This window comes from Pristiophorus japonicus, chromosome 5 (genome assembly GCF_044704955.1).
Source record: "Pristiophorus japonicus isolate sPriJap1 chromosome 5, sPriJap1.hap1, whole genome shotgun sequence".
NCBI lineage: Eukaryota > Metazoa > Chordata > Chondrichthyes > Pristiophoridae > Pristiophorus > Pristiophorus japonicus.
The window spans coordinates 48,757,415-48,779,317 of record NC_091981.1 but is presented as its reverse complement, the minus strand read 5'-3'; the positions used below and the strand labels follow the sequence as shown (position 1 = coordinate 48,779,317).

The window sequence follows — 21,903 nt, the reverse complement described above, 5'->3', positions numbered from 1 at the left end:
GATATATTCCATTATACATTCCAATAGCCTTTTTGATTACTCTCTGTACCTATTCATGACATGTTAATGATCTATGTACCTGAACCCACAAGTCTCTTTGAATATCCACTGTTTTTAGCTTTTCATCATTTAGAAAGTACCGTGTTCTATCCTTTTTAGCTCCAAGGTGTATGATCTCACATTTGCTTACATTGAAATCCATTTGCCACAATTTTGCCCACTTAATCTCTCAATATCCCTTTATAATTTTATGCTTCCATCTACACTGCCTACAATGAATGCCACCTATCTCTGTGTCATCGGCAAATTTGGATATATGACTTTCTATGCCATCATCTAAGTCATAAATAAATACTGTGAATAGTTGAGGCTCCAACACAGATCCTTGCGGGACACCACAAGTCATCTCATACCAATTTGAGTATCTACCCATTAGCCCCACTGCCAGTCTCCTGCCGCTCAGCCAATTTCCGAACCAGGTCAATAATTTGGCCTCAGTTCCATGGGCTTCTACCTTAGTTAACAATCTCTTATATGGGACTTTATCAAATGCCTTCTGGAAGTCCATATAAATAACATCCATAGACATTCCCCTGTTCACTACTTTAGTCATCTCCTCAAAAAATGTAATCGGGTTTGTCAGGCATGACCTACCTTTCACAAATTCATGCTGGCTCTCTCTGATCAACTGAAAGTTTGAGGTGTCCAGTCACCCTATCCTTAATTACAGACTCTAGTAATTTCCCGACAACAGATGTTAGGCTAACTGGTCTATAATTCCCTGGTTTCCCTCTCACCACTTTTAAATAGCGGAGTGACAATTTTCCAATCTAAAGAAATGGTTCCTGAATCGTAAGAACTTTGGAAGATTATAGTTAGGGCATCTGCAATGTGCTCACCTACTTCCTGTAAATCCCTGGGATGGAAACCATCTGGTCCTGGGGATTTAATCACTCTTTAATGCCATTATTTTCTTCATTACTGTTATTTTACTTACATTAATTTTATTGAGTCCCTGTCCCTGATTCAGTATTAGTTTCCTTGGTATTTTTGGCATGTTATCCTCTTCCTCTACTGTAAATACTGACGTGAAGTAATTATTCAAAAGCCTGACATTTCCCTATCATTGATGTCATCACTGCTTTCAGTTTTTAAGGGGCCAACAATGCTCCTGACTACCCTCTTTCTTAATATAATTGTAAAAAAAAGTGTTGATTTTGATATCCCTTGCAAGTTTCATTTCATACTCCCCTTTTGAAGCTCTTACTATCTGTTTTGTCATCCTTTGCTATTCTTTGCATCTATCCCATTCACTGTGCTATTTTTTGCATTTTTGTATGTTTTTCTTTTAGTTTTATGCTATCCCTTACCTGTTTAGTCACCCAAATCTGTTTTTTTTGGCAAACAGAGCTCTTGCCCCTCAGGGGTATAAACTGGTTCTGTATCACCTTAAATTCTTTTTTGAACATCTCCCACTGATCTTCTGTCACTTTACCCATTGGCAGATTTGCCCAGTTTACCATGGACATTCTCAGTCTCATCCCTTTGAAATCGGCCTTATCCAAATCTAGAATCTTAGTTCCTGTTTTGCGTTTCTCCCTTTCAAACACTATGTTGAACTCGATCATGTTATGATCGCTATTGGATAAATATTCACACACAGTTATGCTGTTAACTAAACCTGGCTCATTAGTCATTACTAAATCTAATATGGCTTGCCCCTTTGTTGCCTCTAGGACATATTGTTGTAGAAAACTATCCCAGACACACAAGAAATTCATTATTTTTCTGGCAGGTGCTAATCTGCTTTTCCCAATTTATATGAAAGTTAAAATCCCCATTAAAACCACTCTTGCTTTGCTACATGCTAAATCTCTGCATTTATACAATCTAGCACTTCACAGCTGCTACCGGGGGCCTATACACCACCCCCACTACAGTCTTAAATCCTTTCCTATTTCTGAATTCTACCCATAAAGTCTCCACATATCTGCTTACTACTCATTATATCCTCTCTTATCATTGAAGTGATTTCATCCTTAATCACTAAGGCTACTTCTCCCTCTCTGCCATTTTCTCTACCTTTCCTGTAGACCTTATAACCTGGTATACTTAGTTTCTAGTCCTGACCATCTTGCAGCCATATCTCAGTAATGGCTACCACCTCATACCCTCCAATTTGAATTTGTGCCTGCAGTTCATTCAATTTATTCCTTATATTCCGTGTGTTTGTGTAATGCACACTTATTTGGGCCATACACCCTAGCCTGTCCTTCAGTTCTAATGTTTTACTTTCGGATATGATAAGACACTATATAAATGCAAGCTCTTTATTTGAACAGAATAGCTGATGCCTTGCTGCATCTTTCCTTACTCTGATCTGGGAGTGCTTGATGCCAACAGTGGATGCCCAAATGGGAAAGTGTTCTCTGCATTAGATCTCGTTTAGTGAAGATAAAAACTCAATTAAAAGAATACATTTTTTGTTTTGTTTTTATCTGGTAGTGGTGGTGGTAAAATATACGCATGCTTATATTGTTTGGGCTCATCCATTTTGGGGATTCAGGCTGGAGATGAGAGGTTGGAACACTAGTCTCACTTATGCTACTTCAAAGGTTAGTTACTTTTCAAGAAATGCCATCACTTGACTTGTATAATTCAAAATCAGACAGGCAGATGGATCACAGGGCCGGCTTCCTGTTACACTTGCATTTATGTAATGCTTCATTGTACCATTATCACAATGATCTTATCAGCACCACAAGAAACTATGATTACTAAGTGCCAATTTACATTTTTTTAAAACACAACTAACTGTAGAGAAACTATTGCAGTATGAATTTCACCTTCCATTTTTTCTAGCTTTTATTCATAGCATTTATATGAAATTAATAAATGTTCAAATCCCACTGATTTGTCTGTGTAGTTCCCAGCTCACCGTTAGCAGTTTACCTTAATGTAAAAATGCTGAGCCACCTTCTGCAGTTGTTACGTTACATAACATGCTGCGGTTAGCTGCGGGTTCTGTTTTTTCTTTGGCCGGGGGGGGGGGTAAAATGTGGGTTCCAGCTTTGAATTACTTGAGACCTTCACCTAACATGTGCAAACACCAATGCAGATTAGGCATAGAAACATAGAAAATAGGTGCAGGAGTAGGCCATTCGGCCCTTCGAGCCTGCACCACCATTCAATAAGATCGTGGCTGATCATTCCCTCAGTACCCCTTTCCCGCTTTCTCTCCATACCCCTTGATCCCTTTAGCTGTAAGGGCCATATCTAACTCCCTCTTGAATACATCCAATGAACTGGCATCAACAACTCTCTGAGTGAAGACGTTTCTCCTCATCTCAGTCCTAAATGGCCTACCCCTTATCCTAAGACTATGTCCCCTGGTTCTGGACTTCCCCAACATCGAGAACATTCTTCCCGCATCTATCCTGTCGCGGCCCGTCAGAATCTTATACGTTTCTATGAGATTCCCTCTCATCCTTCTAAACTCCAGTGTATAAAGGCCCAGTTGATCCAGTCTCTCCTCATATGTCAGTCCAGCCATCCCTGGAATCAGTCTGGTGAACCTTCGCTGCACTCCCTCAATAGCAAGAACATCCTTCCTCAGATTAGGAGATCAAAACTGAACACAATATTCCAGGTGAGGCCTCACCAAGACCCTGTACAATTGCAGTAAGACCTCCCTGCTCCTATACTCAAATCCCCTAGCTATGAAGGACAACATGCCATTTGCCTTCTTCACCACCTGCTGTACCTGCATGCCAACTTTCAATGATTGATGAACCATGACACCCAGGTCTCGTTGCACCTCCCCTTTTCCTAATCTGCCGCCATTCAGATAATATTCTGCCTTTGTGTTTTTGTCACCAAAGTGGATAACCTCACATTTATCCACATTATACCACATCTGCCATGCATTTGCCCACTCACCTAATCTGTCCAAGCCACCCTGCAGCCTGTTAGCATCCTCCTCACAGCTCACACCACCACCCAGTTTAGTGTCATCTGCAAACTTGGAGATATTACACTCAATTCCTTCATCCAAATCATTGATGTATATTGTAAAGAGCTGGGGTCCCCAGCGGCACTCCACTAGTCACTGCCTCCCATTCCGAAAAGGACCCGTTTATCCCGACTCTCTGCTTCCTGTCTGCCAACCAATTCTCTATCCACGCCAGTATATTACCCCCAATACCATGTGCTTTGATTTTGCACACCAATCTCTTATGTGGGACCTTGTCGAAGGCCTTTTGAAAGTCCAAATACACCACATCCACTGGTTCTCCCTTGTCCACTCTCCTAGTTACATCCTCAAAAAATTCCAGAAGATTTGTCAAGCATGATTTCCCTTTCATAAATCCATGCTGACTTGGACCAATCCTGTCACCGCTTTCCAAATGATTTGCTATTTCATTCTTAATAATTGATTCCAACATTCCCCACTACTGATGTCAGGCTAACTGGTCTATAATTACCAGTTTTCTCTCTCCCTCCTTTTTTAAAAAGTGGTGTTACATTAGCTACCCTCCAGTTCATAGGAACTGATCCAGAGTTGATAGACTGTTGGAAAATGATCACCAATGCATCCACTATTTCTAGGGCCACTTCCTTAAGTACTCTCGGATGCAGACAATCAGTCCCCGGGGATTTATCGGCCTTCAATCCCATCAATTTCCCCAACACAATTTCCCGCCTAATTAGGATATTCTTCAATTCCTCCTTCTCACTAGACCCTCGGTCCCCTAGACAATCCGGAAGGTTATTTGTGTCTTCCTTCGTGAAGACAGAACCAAAGTATTTGTTCAATTGGTCTGCCATTTCTTTGTTCCCCATTATAAATTCACCCGAGTCCGACTGCAAGGGACCTATGTTTGTCTTCACTACTCTTTTTCTCTTCCCATATCTATAGAAGCTTTTGCAGTCAGTTTTTATGTTTCCGGCAAGCTTCCTCTCATACTCTATTTTCCCCCTCCTAATTAAACCCTTTGTCCTCCTCTGCTGAATTCTAAATTTCTCCCAGTCCTCAGGATTGCTGCTTTTTCGGGCCAATTTATGCCTCTTCCTTAGATCTAACACTATCCTTAATTTCCCTTATTAGCCACGGTTGAGCCACCTTCCCTGTTTTATTTTTACTCCAGACAGGGATGCACGATTGTTGAAGTTCATCCATGTGATCTATAAATGTTTGCCATTGCCTATCCACCGTCAACCCTTTAAGTATCATTCGCCAGTTTATTCTAACCAATTCACGCCTCATGCCGTCGAAGTTAGCTTTCCTCGGCAGAAGTGACATGGTTCTGTATAATATTGTTGATCTACAGAAAGCTGAGGCAGGAGTATCAGGACTTCATTTGTAAGTTCTGTTTTGTATTGGAAGCTCTCAGTGTAATTACTGTCCAACCATATACTAGTAGCTGCAGTCTCAATGCCACTTGTAGTTACAGTAATTGGGAAATCGATGGTATATGGCAAGACTTTTCGCCAACATAGCTGAATTGCAGTGAATCTCATTACAGCCAAACCAGCATATAACAGCAGCGGCATTTAACAAACGCAATGCTGAACATGCAAGGTTGACTATAGGTTCTCCTCCTTCTGTCGTACCCTGTAATTACACCATGGTTATAACTATGAAATGAGTCTTTGTTTCACCTTTCCAAACAGCAATGTTTTTGAAGTTATAAGGCTAGAAGTAACTGTTAGCAATATTAACGAACAAACACTTAACACATTCTTTCAACATTCCTCCAACTGCTATTTTAATGCAGGCGTTAACCCAATGAAAATAAACAAGTCAGAGCCTATGTTAACATAGCACCAGAGGAATGTCATTGAAACTCATGAAGATATTAGCAAATTAATATTCAAACAGTAATTTCTTTGAGACTTTCAATGTGACAAATCTCAGGGGGGTTGGGGGGTATGCTTATCTCCAGGTTAAGTTGAAAAAGTAAATTGAGCCTTTTACTTAAAAAATCTAGATGAGTACTCAAAAATTAGAATCCAATTAAATGTCATGGATTTAAATAAGAGTGTCTTATTCCTGTAATTATTTTTCAGATGAGTTCGATGACTTAACTTAAGATGCCTTCCAAGCTTCTGCTATCTATATATACAAATTGCATAATAATCACTTCATTAGTTACAGAACAGAGAATGTGCAAATGCATGGAACACAGGAATAGTAAAAGGACATATAACCCCTTGAGCCTGTTCTGCCATTCAATCCGATCATGACGGATTTGTACCTCAACTTCAATTACCCGCCTTTGATCCAATTCCCATGATACCCACATCTAACAAAAATCTAGCAATCTCAGTATTGAAAATTTGGACTCACTATCGACAACCTTTTGGGAAGAGAGAGTTTCAGATTTCCACTACCCTTTGTGTGAAAACGTGTTTCCTGATTTCATTCATGAATGGCCCAATTCTAATTTTAAGATTCCGCCATTTGTTCTGTATTCCCCAGCAGAGAAAATAATTTATCTGTATTTACCTTATCAAATTCCTTTATCATTTCAAACACCTCAATTTGATCACCCTCAACCTTCTAAACTTAAGGAAATACAAGCCACATTTATGCAACCTGCCCTCATAAATTAACCCTTTAAGCCCCAATATAATTCTGGTGAATCTGCCCTGCACCCCTTCCAAGGCCAATACATCCTTCCTGAGGTGCAGAGCCCAAAACTGAATGCAGTACCTCAGATATGGTCTGACCAAGGATCTGTACAACTGAAGCATAATTTCTTTCAGTCCTCTTGAGATAAAGGCAACCATTCCATTAGTCTTTCGAATTACTTTTTGTACGTGGGCACACGCTTTTTGTGATTTGTGTACCTTGACACCTTTACTCCTCTAAGGTTCCTAGTCTCTTGCCATTCAGAAAATATTCCAATTTATCTTTCTTGGATCCAAATTGGATGGCCTGATATGTTCCCATATTGAACTCAATCTGCCAGTTTTACCCACTCAATTAATCTGTATATGTCCCTTTGTAACTTCTTTTCCCCATCTACACAACTTACTGTGCCTCCTAACTTAAGAGTCATCTGCAAACTTAGATGTGCAGCTCTCTTCCTTCATCCAAGTCATTGATATATATGGAGAAAATCTGAGGCCACAGTAAAGATCCCTGAGGAACACCACTTGTCACATCCCACCAATCAGAGTATATTCCCATTATCCCTGCTCTCTGTCTCCCAACCAATTACGAACACATGTCATAAGGTTATGTTCAATTATCATAGAATGGTTACATCCAGAAGAAGGCCTTCCTGCTCACTGCACCCGCTGGGGACTAATCTCACCATTCACCTTCCCATCCAACTCACCTCTCCCAGTGCTGACCCTGTGGTCTCTTGCAGCAGTTCAGCTATGACTGGCTCTCTCCGCATCTCTCTCCAGAATATCTTTTCGCTTGTGAACAAGGCCCTTGCCATCCACGAGCTTATTGTGGATGATTGCATCAACATCGTGGCCCTGATGGAAACCTAGCTGAGGGATAAAGCACCTTACTCCTAAATGAAGCCTCCCCGTCTGGCTATACCTTCCAACACTTTCCCCGCCCAGACCATCATGGTGGGGGTGTGGCTCTCATCACTAAATCACACCACCTCCTCCGGCACTTCCGCCTCCTTTGAGCATCTCACATTATTCCACCACTTTCTCCTCATTTAAAATCCTCATTTTCTAATGCCCCCCCCCCCAAAGCACCATTAAAATGTTCTCACCGAGATATCTTCACTGCTTTCCTCCCTCAGCACCAAATGACTTTTTATCCATGATGATGTCAACATGTTCTCTCTTCTCAGAGTTCACTGCCCTCCTATCCTCCCATAAACTCTCCCTCCATGTAAACGCTCCAAAACAAATTCACCACCACCCCCTTGACGTTGCCATCTCTCGTGGCCTCGCTACAGCCATCATGTCAATCACAGATAAGGCCATCTCTAACTACTTGCTTGTATCTCTCTCCACCCACATCACCCACCCCGCCCTAAACCTACTTCCTTCTATGACCGCTTTTGGAAAGAAACTCGCTCCCAACTCACTTACAACTGCACTTACAAAATCCCAACTGTTTAGCCTTTGGCCCTCCATTCACCACATTTATGCAGCTACCGATCTGCTCCACAATAACCTCGCCACGACCTTTGATGCCCTAGTCCCTATTAAAACCATTACCTTCTCTCACCCCGGCCGTTCCCCCTGGTGCTCCGCTCCCTTAAGTCCAAGGGACACAGACTTGAACGCATATGATGGACAACTGGTTTAGTCATTCACTGCCAGATCTGGCTGGACCACATAATGCAGTATCGGGTCCTGTTCTCGTCTGACAAAACTGCTCACTATTCCAAGATCATTCTGGAATGCAAAGATAACCCCCGGCTACTATTCTCTTCTGCAAAACGTCATCTTAAACTCCCCTTCCCCTGTCTGCTCCACCAACAAGTGCGAGGAGCACAAGGACTTTCGTCTCTAAGATTGAGACCATCCGATCATCTGAATTCCCTTCATTCGCCTAGCTGACAGGGTCAAACTTCCTCCAAGGAAGCCCCCTGCCCTAGCCGTGACCTCACATCTTTCTCCAGTTTCTCTCTGATCCCCCCTCATGCCCTCCTTGAGCTCATCTTGCCCATGAGACCCACTTCCTGCTCCCTCGACCCTATTCCCACTAAACTGCTGACCACCCAACTTCCTTTTCTGGCTCCCATGTTAGCTGATATTGTTAACGGTTCTCTCTCCTCCAAATTTGCCATCATCGCCCCTTTCCTCAAAAACAACGCTCGACCCCTCGGACCTTGCATAGTACCATCCCATCTTCAACCTCCCTTTCCTCTTCAAAGTCCGTGAACATATCGCCTCCCAAACATGCCCATCTTTACCGGAACTCCATACATGAATCTCTCCAATCAGGTTTCCGCCCCACCACAGTACTGAAACCGATCTTATTAAAGTCACAAACGACGTCCTATGTGACTGTGACAAAGATAATCTGTCCCTCATAGTCTTTCTCAACCCATCTGCAGCCTCTGACACAGTTGACCACTCCATAGTCCTCTAATGCCTCTCCACCGTCATCCAGCTGGGTGAGATTGCACTCGCCTGGTTCCATTCTTATCTATCTAATCATAGCCAGAGAATCACCTGCAATGGCTTCTCTTCCCACTCCCCGATCATTAATTCTGATGTCCCCCAAGGATCTAGCCTTGGCCCTCTCCTATGTCTCATCTACACGCTATCCCTCAATGACATCAGAAAACACAGCTTCAGTTTCCACATGTACGCTGATGACACCCGGCTCTACCTCATCACCATTTCTCGACCCCTCCACTGGCACTAAATCGTCAGATCACTTGTCTGACATCCAGTACTGGATGAGCAGAAATTTTCACCAACTAATTATTGGGAAGACCAAAGCCGGTGTCTTCGGACCCCACCACAAACTCCATTCCCCAGCCATCGACTCCATATCATCTGTCTGAGGCTGAACCAGACTCTTTGCAACCTTGGTGTTATTTGACCCGGAAATTAGCTTTCAGTCACATATCCACGCCATAACTAAAACTGCCAATTTCCACCTCTAACCTTGCACAACTCTTTTGCCTCAGCTCATCTGTTGCTGAAACCCTCATCCATGCCTTTGTTACCTCTAGACTGGACTATTCCAACACACTCATGGCTAGGCTCCCACGTTCTACCCAACGTAAACTTGAGGTCATCCAAAACTCGGCAGCCTGTGTCCTAATTCGCACCAAGAACCGCTCACCCATCACCCTGTGCTCGCAGACCTACATTAGCTCTCGATTAAGCAACGCCTTGATTTTAAAATTCTCATCCTTGTTTTCAAATCACTCCATGGCCTCGCCCCTCCTGATCTCTAATCTCCTCCACCCCCACAACCACCTCCCGAGATATCTGTGCACCCCTAATTCTGGCTTCTAGAGCATCTGTGATTTTAATTGCTCAGCCATTAGTGGCCATGCCTTCAGCTGCCAAGGCCCTAACCTCTGGAATTCCCTCCCGAAACCTCTCCAAATCTCCTTCCTTGTTTAAGACACTCCTTGACCAAGCTTTTGGTCATCTACCCTAATTTGTCCCTATGTGGCATGTTGTCAAATTTTGTGTTAGCCTTGGGACGTTTTACTACTTTTAAGACACTATATTAAAATCTAAGTTATTGTGAGGATGAGGAGTCACTGAGTGCAGAGGCTGAAGGAGGAAAGCAGGGAGAATATGTGGGCAAGAAATCTGGGATGGTAGGCAATAGACAACAAGGATTTTAAAAGGAGAAAAAAGAGTGGAACAAATGTCACAACAGGCCGCCCTGATGTCACAACAAGTCATCATTAGGCAGCTTCAATCCCTGACACATAAAGATCCCAATTTAGGGGTATTTCTGCCAGAAATGTTTGTCCTACACTCCCATTTCTACATCTTTCGTCACAAGTACTTTGAGTATCTGTGGTACTGATGGTTCTTTACTGGGAACAAACAACTGCTCAATCTAATATGGCTGTCAAAGATTGCAAATGCTGCCTTCTCCATATCTCAGGTCTGGGCCTTAAGCCCCACCAACCACCTTAAACTGCCACAAAGAGCTGGCAGGACTTAGTTGGGCACATGACCCAAGGCCACATCACAATGAAAGCCATGACAACACAGAAACCCAGGGGTGGACAAAATACAGCAAAGTGGTACATACTGCATTTCTGCATGAGGTGGATGTTGTGACAGAGGTAAAGTGTCTCGGGCTAAAACCACAAATGGACAACCTGCTTAACAAGCTCCACCAGCAGATTTGTGTTTCACTGGAGTCTACTGATGATCTTGCTGTGAAGAACCAGACTGAGATCCTTTGCTGTTTCAGAGTTCTGACCCCAGCTTATGCAGACAAAGTGGTCAAATTTCTCCTGACTCAGTTGGAGAACACTGAACAACAAGTGAGAATAAGAACGCTCACTGTACTAAAGCACCTCATCATAGCGGTCTCAGCGCACTTGGAGGGAAAGATGGCTCAGATTGTGGCTGCAATAAAACCAGTTCTTCGAGACAAGAGCAGCAATCAGGAGAAGAAGCTAATTGCCCAGGTAATGTGTGTCATGGCCCAGCAAGGTTACCTTGAGCCAGAGGGAGCAAAGGCAATGGTGCAATTCCTCATCCAACAGTGTGTTGCACCCGTTGATTCAGGGACCCTGGTACCACCCAATCATCAGCCAGACCCAGTAACAGATGAAGAATTAGTCCTACTGTGTGAAAGAGTGATATGTTTGATCACAACTGCAGTGAAGATGGAGGATGTCTTTTGACCAAACTTATTGGAATTTGTCACTATGACTCAGTACACCAAGGCTTTAACAATAATCTGCAGTTGCTCAACACATATTGGGAAAAGGAAACTGCGAGCCAGTAGCGAAAGCTTTTCCCTTACTTACAATGAAGATGCCAATCTCCCTAAAGCCCAGGCACTGCTGACCTGGCTTTTCGCTGTGCCTTGATAAAGAACCCACCAGCACCACATATCAGGATGGAGGCCGAGGAGCTTCGTCACTGAGTCTACTAAAATTCCCGAGTCTCAATATCCACCCATTAGTTGACCATTTACTGGAAAATTCAGAGGAGTCTCTGTCCCAATCAAAATGGGAGAATAAATTATTGGCAGTCTTGTGCCTAGCTTTCAATACAAACGAGAAATGGACATGTCAGCATCAGCATGCCTGGCATTGTGGAACAGCTGGCAGGTCAGATCCATACCATCCAGACTGTCAGGCAGTTACCAAGACCAAGGAGAACTAACAGCAAGTGTATGCATGCGCACTAACAAGGTTAATACATAAGAGTCATAGAATGGTGACAGCACAGAAGGCAGCCAATCGACCCATCAAGCCCATGCCGGCTCTCTGCAAGAACACTTCGTCTAGTACCACTCCCCGCCTTTTCCCCTCAACCCTGCAAAAAATAAGGTACTTTTGATACTCCCTATTGAAAGCAGTGATTGAGTCTGCCTCCACCAATCTTCCAGGTAAGTGCATTCCAGATCCAAACCACTTGCTGTGTAAAAAGGTTCTTTCTTACGTCACCTTTGGTTCTTTTGCCAATCACCTTAAATCTGTGTCTTCTGGTTCACGACCCTTCTGCCAATGGCAACAGTTTCTCTCTATCTGCTCTGTCCAGACCCCTCATGATTTTGAACACCTCTATCAAATCTCCTCTCAATCTTCTCTGCTCCAAGGAGAACAACCCCACCCTCTACAGTCTATCCACACAACTGAAGTCACTCATCCCCAGGAATCATTGTCGTAAATCTTTTCCACACCCTCTCTAATGCCTTCACATCCTTCCTAAAGTGCAGTGGCCAGAATTGGACACAATACTCCAGTTGAGACCGAACTATACAAGTTCATAAGTTCCACACTTTTGTACTCTTGTACCTTTATTCATGAAGCCCAGGATCCCATAAGCTTTTTTAAAAAAAAACTGCTTTCTCAACCTGCCCTGCCACCTTCAACAATTTATGCACATATACCCCAGGTCTCTGTGTTCATGCACCTCCTTTAGGATTGTACCCTTTAGTTTATATTTCCTCTCCTCATTCTTTCTACCGAAATATATCACTTCATACTTTTCTGCGTTAAATTTCATCTACTATGTGTCCGCCCATTCCACCAGCTTGTCTATGCCCTCTTAAGTCTATCGATATCCTCCTCACTGTTCACTATACCTCCAAGTTTTGTGTCATCTGCAAATTTTGAAATTGAGCCCTGTACACCCACATCCAAATCATTAATATATATCAAGAAAAGCAGTGGCCCTAGAACCAACCCTTGGGGAACACCACTGCATACCTTCCTCCAGTCCAAAAAACAACCGTTCACCACTACTCTCTGTTTCCTGTCACTTAGCTAATTTCATATCCATGCTGCCACTGTCCCTTTTATTCCATGGGCTTCAACTTTGCTGGCAAGCCTATTATGTAGCATTTTTTCGAACAGCTTATAGAAATCCAGGTACACCACATAAACCACATTGCCCTCATCAACCCTCTCTGGTTAGCTCATCAAAAAACTCGATCAATTTGGTTAAACACGATTTGCCTTCCGTGCTGGCTTTCCTTAATTAATCCACACTTGTCCAAGTGCCTGTTAATTTTGTCTCCGATTATTGTTTCCAAAAGCTTCAGACTGTTAAATTTTGTCCCTGATTATTGTTTCTAAAAGCTTCCCCACTACCGATGTCAAACTGACTGGCCGATAGTTCCTGGGATTATCTTTACTGTGCCCTTTTATTTTTCCAATAATCTCTTGTGCAGAACCTCATAAAATGTGTTCTGGAAGTCCACATCAACAAATTCCCTATCCACCATGCTCGTGATCTCCTCAAAAAATGTAACTACGTCAATCAGACAAGACTTACCCTTCACAAAACAATACAAACCTATCCCCAATTCTGATCAGGAGCTATCAGATAACATAAACTCAAATCTGGCTCTCATTTTTCTTGATTTATTCCAACTAACCAATATTTCATATTACGTCCTTACTTAAGTGAAAGAAAAATAGACAATGTTGTAAATAGATTAATGTTTCAGGTAGAGGAGCAAAATGGTGCTGTTCAAGTTCCAGTCTGAGAGTCATCACCTCAAGTGTTCACCCACCTTTTTTCTCAGGTGCTAATGGATCTGCTATGGATTTTCTGTTTTTATTTAAAATTTCCAGCACTCCCAAGAGTGAGTTTACCTCTTTTTTTATTCTCTAAAGTTAATTAGTTCCATAGGATAAATTTTGCAGCCTCCACTGCAACAGTCCTAATTTTCCAGTCATTAAAATTACATACTCCTGTTGACCAGCCACAACAAAACACTACCTGCAGCTTTATAATATTTGCTTCTTGATTACAGTCTACAACCACTCCTCAGGTTACAGCTTTTATAAGTCATCACGTCGCCGTAAACTTTGCAGCATCGGTTCCCTTAACGGCAGTCAATGTTTGCATTGAACATAGTTACTCTTTACTAACTTGATTGTTAGTAAAATATCAGCAGGAGTCATTAGCTGATGATAAACGGGATTTACGAAACAAAACAGTACTTCATTCACGAAAACAAAGCTAATCACACACTTTAAAGCAAATATTTACACTGATGTAAAAAAAAATGTAAATCAACAGCATTTCTTTATTTAACAAGGTTAAAATCTACAGAGACAAGTGAAATATATTAAAAGTAAACTGCAATACATTTTTAGGACGCACCTGGATATCTTTTGGCAGTGGCTTTTTCTTCTTTATTCCTATCTGAATATAGCTGAAAAGAATAATATTTGTGATTACTTGGTTTACTTCAGATCCATGAGTGAAATTACAATTTAAAATAAAGTGAAGTACAGTAATATCAGAATAAAAGCCAGTCAAGTTTGCAGTTCCTCCAGTTCTGTGAAGCTAACTGTAGCCCTGGGAGTGACTAAAAATAACCCCATCACCAAAGAGGTACATAGGAAGAAAGAGCCTCCAGGGATACAAGAAAAACAAGGAAAGGAGCCTTCGTGAACAATCAACAACAATTTGCATTTATATCACACCTTTAGCGTAGATAGACGTTTCAAAGGTGCTTCACAGAGGCGTAATCAGATAAAAATGGACACAGAGCCAACGAAAGGAGGTATTAGGAGGGATAACCAAAAGGCTTGGTCAAAGAGCTACCTTTTATGGAGAGTCTTAAAGGAGGAGAGGGAGGTGGAGAGGCAGAAGGGCTTATAGAGGAATTCCAGAGCTTGGGCTTAGGTGGAGGAAGGCACAGCATCAAAAGTGGGGCAAAGGAAGTGGAGGATGCACAAGAAATCAGTCAGAGGGTTGTCGGGCTGGAGAAGGATAGGGAAGGGAAACGCCATGAAGAGATATAAACACAAGGAAGAGAATTTTTAATGAAGTGTAAGTGTGGGGTAAAGTAGCAGAGGCAGCTAAACAAATGGTCTCAAACTTAAATGAGACAAGTCCATGAGCTCTTTGCATTTATTGTTGCCGAGGCAGTTAGCAGCTTGAAAATGCAATTGTAAGTGACTTGGGAGCAGATGCTGAACATAAGAATTAGGAGCAGGAGTAGGCCAAACGGCCCTTCAAGCCTGCTCTGCCATTCAATATCATGGCTGATATTCGACCTCAAATTCACTTTCCCACCCAGTCCCCATATCCCTTGATTCCCCTAGACTCCAAAAATCTATCTCAGCACTGAATATATTTAACGACACAGTATCCACAGCCCTTTCGGCTAGAAAATTCTAAAGATTCACAAAACTTCAAGTAAAGAAATTCCTCCTCATCTCAGTATTGAATGGTCGATCTCTTATCCTGAGACAATGCCTCCTAGTTCTAGACTCGCCAGCCAGGGGAAACAACCTCCCAGCATTTATCCTGTCAATCCACCTCAGAATCTTGTATGGTGCAATGGGATCACCTTTCATTCTTCTAAACTCCAGAGAGTATAGGCCCAATCTACTCAATCTCTCCTCATAGGAAAATCCTCTCATCCCAGGAATCAATCTAATGAACCTCCGTTGCACTGCCTCTAAGGTATGTATATCCCTCCTCAGATAAGGAGATCAAAACTGTGCACAGTGCTGCAGGTGTGGTCTCACCAAAGCCCTGTAACAATTGTAGTAAGACTTTCTTACTCTTGTACTCCAACCCCCTTGCAATAAAGGCCAACATGCCATTTGCCTTCTTAATTGCTTGTTGTACCTGCATGCAAACTTTCTGTGTTTCCTGTATGAGGACACCTAAATCTTCTGAACACGAACATTTATAGTTTCTCATCAATTAAAAAATATACTGTTTTTCTATTCTTTATACCAAAGTGAATAACCTCACATTATACCCCATCTGCCACCTTATTGCCCACTCACTGAACCTGCTTATATCCCTTTGCAGGCTCTTTATGTCCACCTCATAGCTTACTTTCCCACCTAGCTTTATATAGTCAGCAAACTTGGATACATTGCATTCGGTCCCTTCATCCAAGTCATTAATATAGATTGTAAATAGCGGAGGCCCGAGCACTGATCTTTGCGGCACCCCACTAGTTACAGCCCGCCTACCGGACAATGACCCTTTTATCCCTACTCTCGGTTAAGGGACAGAAAACAAATCCTCTATCCACGCTAATATATTACCCCCAGCTCCATGAGCCCTTATCTTGCGTAGCAAACTTTTATGTGGCACCTTATCGAATGCCTTTTAGAACTCCATATATACTACATCCACTGGTTCCCCTTTATCTACCCTGCTAGTTATCTCCTCAAAATACTCAAATAAATTTGTTAAACACGATTTCCCTTTCATAAAACAATGTTGACTCTGCCTAATCATATTACGATTTTCTAAGTGCCCCGTTACCACTTCCTTAATCATGGCTTCCAACATTTTCCCGACGACTGATGTCAGGTTTACTGGCCTGTAATTCCCTGTTTTCTCTCTCTATGTAACTTTGCTATTCCTGAACAGCAAAGTTACATTTGCTATCTTCTAATCCGCTGGGCCACTCTAGAATCTAGACCACGGGAGTGGATAGGCCATGAGATGGCAATATTAAGGGTAGCTGTGAATATGACGATAAGGACAAGCTCTCGCTCAGCACAGAGGCTGAGGAAGGAAAGGAGGAAAGCTATCTCAGGGAGAAACTCGGGATGGGGCTGGCAGGGTGGTAGGGAATGAGGATTGTAAAGGAGCAGCAAGAGGAGTGGAACAAGGCAAGATGCTGGAAGGAGGAGTAGGTGCCAAAGGAGCAGTGTAGAGACCAACGTGTAATTTAGTAATAAGGGCCACTGCAGCAGTGTGGGTGAGGCAGATGGTGGAATGTATAGGCAAAGAGGCTCCAGTAAGGGCTAAGGTGTTGCCAACCGTGAGCTAAGTTTCAAAACCATTATGTCAATGCATTCTGTCACAATAAGGCCATGGATGGCAAGGGCCTTGTTTGCAAGTGGAAGGACATTCTGGAGGGAAATGGGGCAAGGATGGGGGGCGGGGGGGGGGGGAGTGATTTTGTTCCACTCGCAAAGTCCGAGGGAGCATTGGTGGGTGGGAAGGCAAGGAGTCTGGTGAACTTAGCACTTAATGAGTGCAGTGGGCAGGAAACATAGAAACATAGAAAACAGGTGCAGGAGTAGGCCATTCAGCCCTTCGAGCCTGCACCACCATTCAATAAGATCACGGCTGATCATTCACCTCAGTACCCTTTTCCTGCTTTCTCTCCATACCCCTTGATCCCTTTAGCCGTAAGGGCCATATCTAACTCGCTCTTGAACATATCCAATGAACTGGCATTAACAACTCTCTGCAGTAGGGAATTCCACAGATTAGCAACTCTCTGAGTGAAGATGTTTCTCCTCATCTCAGTCCTAAATGGCTTACTCCTTATCCTTAGACTGTGTCCCCTGGTTCAGGACTTCCCCAACATTGGGAACATACTTCCTGCATCTAACCTGTCCAGTCCCATCAAAATTTTATATGTTTCCACGAGATCCCCTCTCATCCTTCTAAATTCCATTGAATACAGGCCCAGTCGATCCAGTCTCTCCTCATATGTCAGTCCTGCCATCCCAGGAATCAGTCGGGGGAACCTTCGCTGCACTCCCTCAATAGCAAGAACGTCCTTCCTCAGATTAGGAGACCAAAACTGAACACAATATTCCAGGTGAGGCCTCACCAAGGCCCTGTATAACTGCAGTAAGACCTCCCTGCTCCTATACTCAAATCCCCTAGCTATGAAGGCCAACATACCATTTGCCTTCTTCACCGCCTGCTGTACCTGCATGCCAACTTTCAATGATGTACCATGACACCCAGTTCTCGTTGCACCTCCCCTTTTCCTAATCTGCCGCCATTCAGATAATATTCTGTCTTCGTGTTTTTGCCCCCAAAGTGGATAACCTCACATTTATCTACATTATACTGCACCTGCCATGCATTTGCCCACTCACCTAACCTGTCCAAGTCACCCTGCAGCCTCTTAGTGTCCTCATCACAGCTCACACCGCCACCCAGTTTAGTGCCATCTGCAAACTTGGAGATATTACACTCAATTCCTTCATCTAAATCATTGATGTATATTGTAAAGAGCTGGGGTCCCAGCACTGAGCCCTACGACACCCCACTAGTCACTGCCTGCCATTCTGAAAAGGACCCGTTTATCCCGACTCTCTGCTTCCTGTCTGCCAACCAATTCTCTATCCACATCAGTATATTGCCCCCAATTCCATGTGCTTTAATTTTGCACACCAATTTCTTGTGTGGGACCTTGTCAAAAGCCTTTTGAAAGTCCAAATACACATCTACTGGTTCTCCCTTGTCCACTCTACTAGTTACATCCTCAAAAAATTCCATAAGATTTGTCGAGCATGATTTCCCCTTCATAAATCCATGCTGACTTGGACCGATCCTGTCACTGCTTTCCAAATGCACTGCTATTTCATCTTTTTCCCACTACTGATGACAGGCTAACTGGTCTATAATTACCCATTTTCTCTCCCTCCTTTTTTAAAAAGTGGTGTTATATTAGCTACCCTCCAGTCCATAGAAACTGATCCAGAGTTGATAGACTGTTGGAAAATGATCACCAATGCATCCACTATTTCTAGGGCCACTTCCTTAAGTACTCTGGGATGCAGACCATCAGGCCGCGGGGATTTATCGGTCTTCAACCCCATCAATTTCCCTAACACAATTTCCCGCCAAATAAAGATTTTCTTCAGTTCCTCCTTCTCACTAGACCCTCGGTCCCCTAGTAGTTCCAGAAGGTTATTTGTGTCTTCCTTCATGAAGACAGAACCAAAGTATTTGTTCATTTGATCTGCCATTTCTTTGTTCCCCATTATAAATTCAGCTGATTGCAAGGGACCTACGTTTGTCTTCACTAATCTTTTTCTCTTCACATATCTATAGAAGCTTTTGCAGTCAGTTTTTATGTTCCCAGCAAGCTTCCTCTCATACTCTACTTCCCCCCTCCTAATTAAACCCTTTATCCTCCTCTGCTGAATTCTAAAGTTCTCCCAGTCCTCAGATTTGCTGCTTTTTCTGGCCAATTTATATGCCTCTTCCTTGGATTTAACACTATCCTTAATTTCCCTTGTTAGCCACGGTTGAGCCACCTTCCCAGTTTTATTTTTACTCCTGGTTGGTGAGAAAGATTTCTCTTGTTCCCTACTACATTGATTCATCTTAGGGCATTGACATATTGCAGGTACCACTCTGAGACCAAAGTTATACTACCTGCTCCACCTTACTTGCTGGCCAAAGAAAACATACATGTACCAAGCTGCATCCAAATGCATTTAATGGTAGCAAAAAAGCCAGCTCTTTATTCACATCTAAGATTAAAAATTAAGTTTATATATAGTTATAATGGCAGCCATGTGGGATTTTTTTTTTAATTGCTTCTCACTTCTTACAGTATAATTGAAACTGAAACAGTCCAAAACTACCTGCTTGACCTGCTTCAATAGGTTCACACTCAAATTACATGACACAGTTTGCATTGGTATAAAACTGAAAACCATTTCACATCAACTATATAATATGACTGGTCTATAAAAGACCTGGATCCTAGCCTCAGACAGACCTAAAGAAAATACTTCTAGGAAAGGAAAAATACACACTCTAAGTTCATAGCTTTTCATATTTTATAAATGATAGGATACAATGAGTGATGTGACTATAGAGATACACAATTTTAAACAATCCTTTATAAAAGCTGGTTTTGTTAAACATTTACACAGCATGTATTCCCTTGGTATTTTTCAAAAGTACAGTGATTTATCCAACCTTTTATGCAATGCTAAAAGGACCTGTTAAAAGTATAAAACTCACATCCACAACAAACTAATTAAGGTGATGACTTTTATTCTGTTTGGTCACTGCCTGCACCATACTAGGGGTATTCAGATAATTACCTCTTGGACATCACTATTACAGGTAATTTTGAAAGTTAAATTAAAATGAAGTGGTGGAAAAAATATAATTTTGTGAAAACGTGTTTTTTTTTTAAACTCCAACTTCTCGTCACCTTCCAACTAAAATCTACTCGCCTCAAAAATGCTGGATTCAAATTATCTGATCAGTTCATTTTTAAAACACTGAACTTCCACTTCACCATGTTGTTTGCATAGTTTTATTCAAATTCCTGAATAATTTATTTTCACTGCAAAAACTACCAGGAACAGACTACACTGATGTTTATCATTACTCTCACCGACTCACTTCACTGGATTTTTCTGCGTAGCGGAGCACACTTGGAAAATGAAGATTTTAGTTGCATCCATTCATTTTACCATTCACAAAATCTAACTATTTTTTGACAGTGAGGTTGACTCCGTGCTTGACGCCATTTCATAGCAACGAATAATTACTATTGATGTTAATCCCTCAACAACATATTTTAAAGACAAGGGAAATGAATGCCTCTTTAGGTATTCCAGGCACTGCGAATCTAGAGATTGATCTATGGATGCATATTCACCCCAAGCTTTTCAGAGAAAATAGACCAAAGACAGTAGTCGGAAGAAGAAATAAATCAGCCAAGCAACAAGTGTAACAAATATGAAACACTTTGAAAAGTCTTTGTAACAATGAATAAAGCATTACACATTTCTAAATATTGGGCAAAAACAGCGCATTTATGGATAAATATATAGATGTGAAAAGTCTTTGTCACGATAATGCATTGATTAAATGTTTCTAAATATTGTCCAATAACAGTCTATGTGTGGATAAGTAGGGATCTGAATAAATCCGTTATTTCGAACGATAGCTGTGCATATTTGCTGTCATGTTTAAACAGGTGTGTATTATTTCCAGGTATTGCCAGCGGTTGGCTGCTCACTCACTCACTCACTCACTCACTCGAGTTTTTTGAACCTCTCCTTGCCCCCTGCCACGTACTGCTTGCCGGTGCCCAGCTCCTCCAGCTGGTAGACGCGGTGGCCCTGCTGCGGGGTGTAAATGTTGCGGACGGCCCCAAATGGCGCCTCCAGGCCGCTGGTCACCTCCTTCAGGAAGGCTTCAAACGTCGAGATCTGGCGCTCGTTGATCACGAACTTTCTGCCGGCGTAAAAGGGATCGCCGTTGCGGTAAACCCGCACGCTCTTCACCGCCGGCTGAGCCAGGAAATTCGGCTTGGTCGTTGCCATGAGCGGGGGGGGGGGGGGGGTATTAACTGTTTTTCTTTAAATTAAAATAAAATACACTTTTTACATTTGGAAATGAAGCCCCTTAAAATGCCTCGGAGTTGACTTGACTCGAGACACAGTCGAACTGCAACTGTGTCAACTGCAGGCGGCGGCTTTGAACTGCAACATGCTGCGGTATCCGGGGAAACTTTGTGTGCGTCCCACTGTTTCCATGGCAACCGCCAGGGGTGGGGCGACGAGGAGCCAGGTGCACGTGCGTTTGCGAGCACGGTCACTCCCACCGCCGGCCTGGCCCGGCCCCGTCTCTCTCCAAGTGGCCAGACACATCTGATCAATAGTCAGTGTGTGTGAGCCTGCCAAGGTTGCTCAGTGCACTTGGGGAGCTTCGGTGCTGTGGCGCGGCCCCTTTAAACAAAACCAGGGGTCACAGTCTAAGGATAAGGATTAGGACCGAGATGAGGAGAAACTTCTTCACTCAAGAGAATTGTGAACCTGTGAAATTCTCTACCACAGAAAGTTGTTGAGGCCAGTTCGTCAGATATGTTCAAAAGGGAATTAGATGTGGCCCTTACTGCTAAAGGGATCAAGGGGTATGGAGAGAAAGCAGGAATGGGGTACTGAAGTTGCATGATCAGCCATGATCATATTGAATGGCGGTGCAGGCTCGAAGGGCCGAACAGCCGCCTCCTGCACCTATTTTCTATGTTTCTGAGAG

The 21,903-nt window shown here is 42.7% G+C and overlaps 1 protein-coding gene across 1 annotated transcript in view; it reads right to left on the bottom strand.

The window, feature by feature from the left end:
- The window catches only part of LOC139264338 (doublecortin domain-containing protein 2-like), a 331,073-nt gene extending 309,885 nt beyond the window's left edge, over window positions 1-21,188 (bottom strand). Inside the window, exons 1-2 of the mRNA XM_070880624.1 lie at window positions 20,902-21,188; window positions 14,266-14,317 (exon numbers count right to left, since the gene is read on the bottom strand). Coding sequence (XP_070736725.1) covers window positions 14,266-14,317; window positions 20,902-21,188 — 339 coding nt within the window. The remainder of the gene's footprint in view (window positions 1-14,265; window positions 14,318-20,901) is intronic.
- Window positions 21,189-21,903: the final 715 nt, after the last annotated feature.